The sequence below is a fragment of the Hippocampus comes genome, unplaced genomic scaffold (assembly GCF_001891065.2).
Source record: "Hippocampus comes isolate QL1 unplaced genomic scaffold, H_comes_QL1_v1.1 C16569040, whole genome shotgun sequence".
Classification (NCBI taxonomy): domain Eukaryota; kingdom Metazoa; phylum Chordata; class Actinopteri; order Syngnathiformes; family Syngnathidae; genus Hippocampus; species Hippocampus comes.
In genome coordinates, this window is record NW_017834402.1 from 1 (window position 1) to 548 (window position 548).

The 548-nt window shown below is 52.2% G+C and overlaps 1 protein-coding gene across 1 annotated transcript; it reads left to right on the forward strand.

Annotated features, from left to right (window-relative positions):
- Positions 1 to 12: 12 nt before the first annotated feature.
- LOC109508741 (epidermal growth factor receptor substrate 15-like 1) lies at positions 13 to 511 on the forward strand (the record flags this gene model as incomplete). Its single annotated transcript, XM_019858728.1, has 2 exons — positions 13 to 122; positions 198 to 511. Coding segments are annotated over exons 1-2 (398 nt in total), but the record flags the coding sequence as incomplete, so codon positions are not given.
- Positions 512 to 548: the final 37 nt, after the last annotated feature.

The window sequence follows — 548 nt, forward strand, 5'->3', positions numbered from 1 at the left end:
TGTGACATCATGAGGAAAAGGTCTCAAGCGGAAAGTTCATGAGTGCTTTTGTCATCAAGCAGATTTGGGACCTGGGTGACGCGGACAAAGATGGCTACTTGGACAAAGAGGAATTCATTGTGGTCAGTTGCCCACTTGTCGGTGAACACCAAAATGCATATTTCAGATTCTTACCACCGCTTATCTTAACCTTTTAGGTCATGCATCTTGTGTACCGAGCCATGGAGAAGGAGTCGGTGCCGCTTGCCCTGCCCCCAAGCCTTATCCCACCCTCCAAAAGGAAAAAGGTGGCAGGCACAATGCCCGGCGCCGTGGCTGTGCTGCCCTCCAGGTCTGCCTCCTTTGCTCTCAAGGACAGCACGAGAAGCGTCTCTCCCCTCCCCAGCGTCTCTCCCCTCGCCGTCTCTCCTTACGCCAGCCCGACGGCCACGCCAATCTTAAAGCACACCTTTAAAGCCAGCAAACAGGTATGCCGTCTACCTACAGTACATGTGCACATGCTGGCTATACAGTCAGTCTTAAAGGAGATATCTTATGGAAAATGTCCC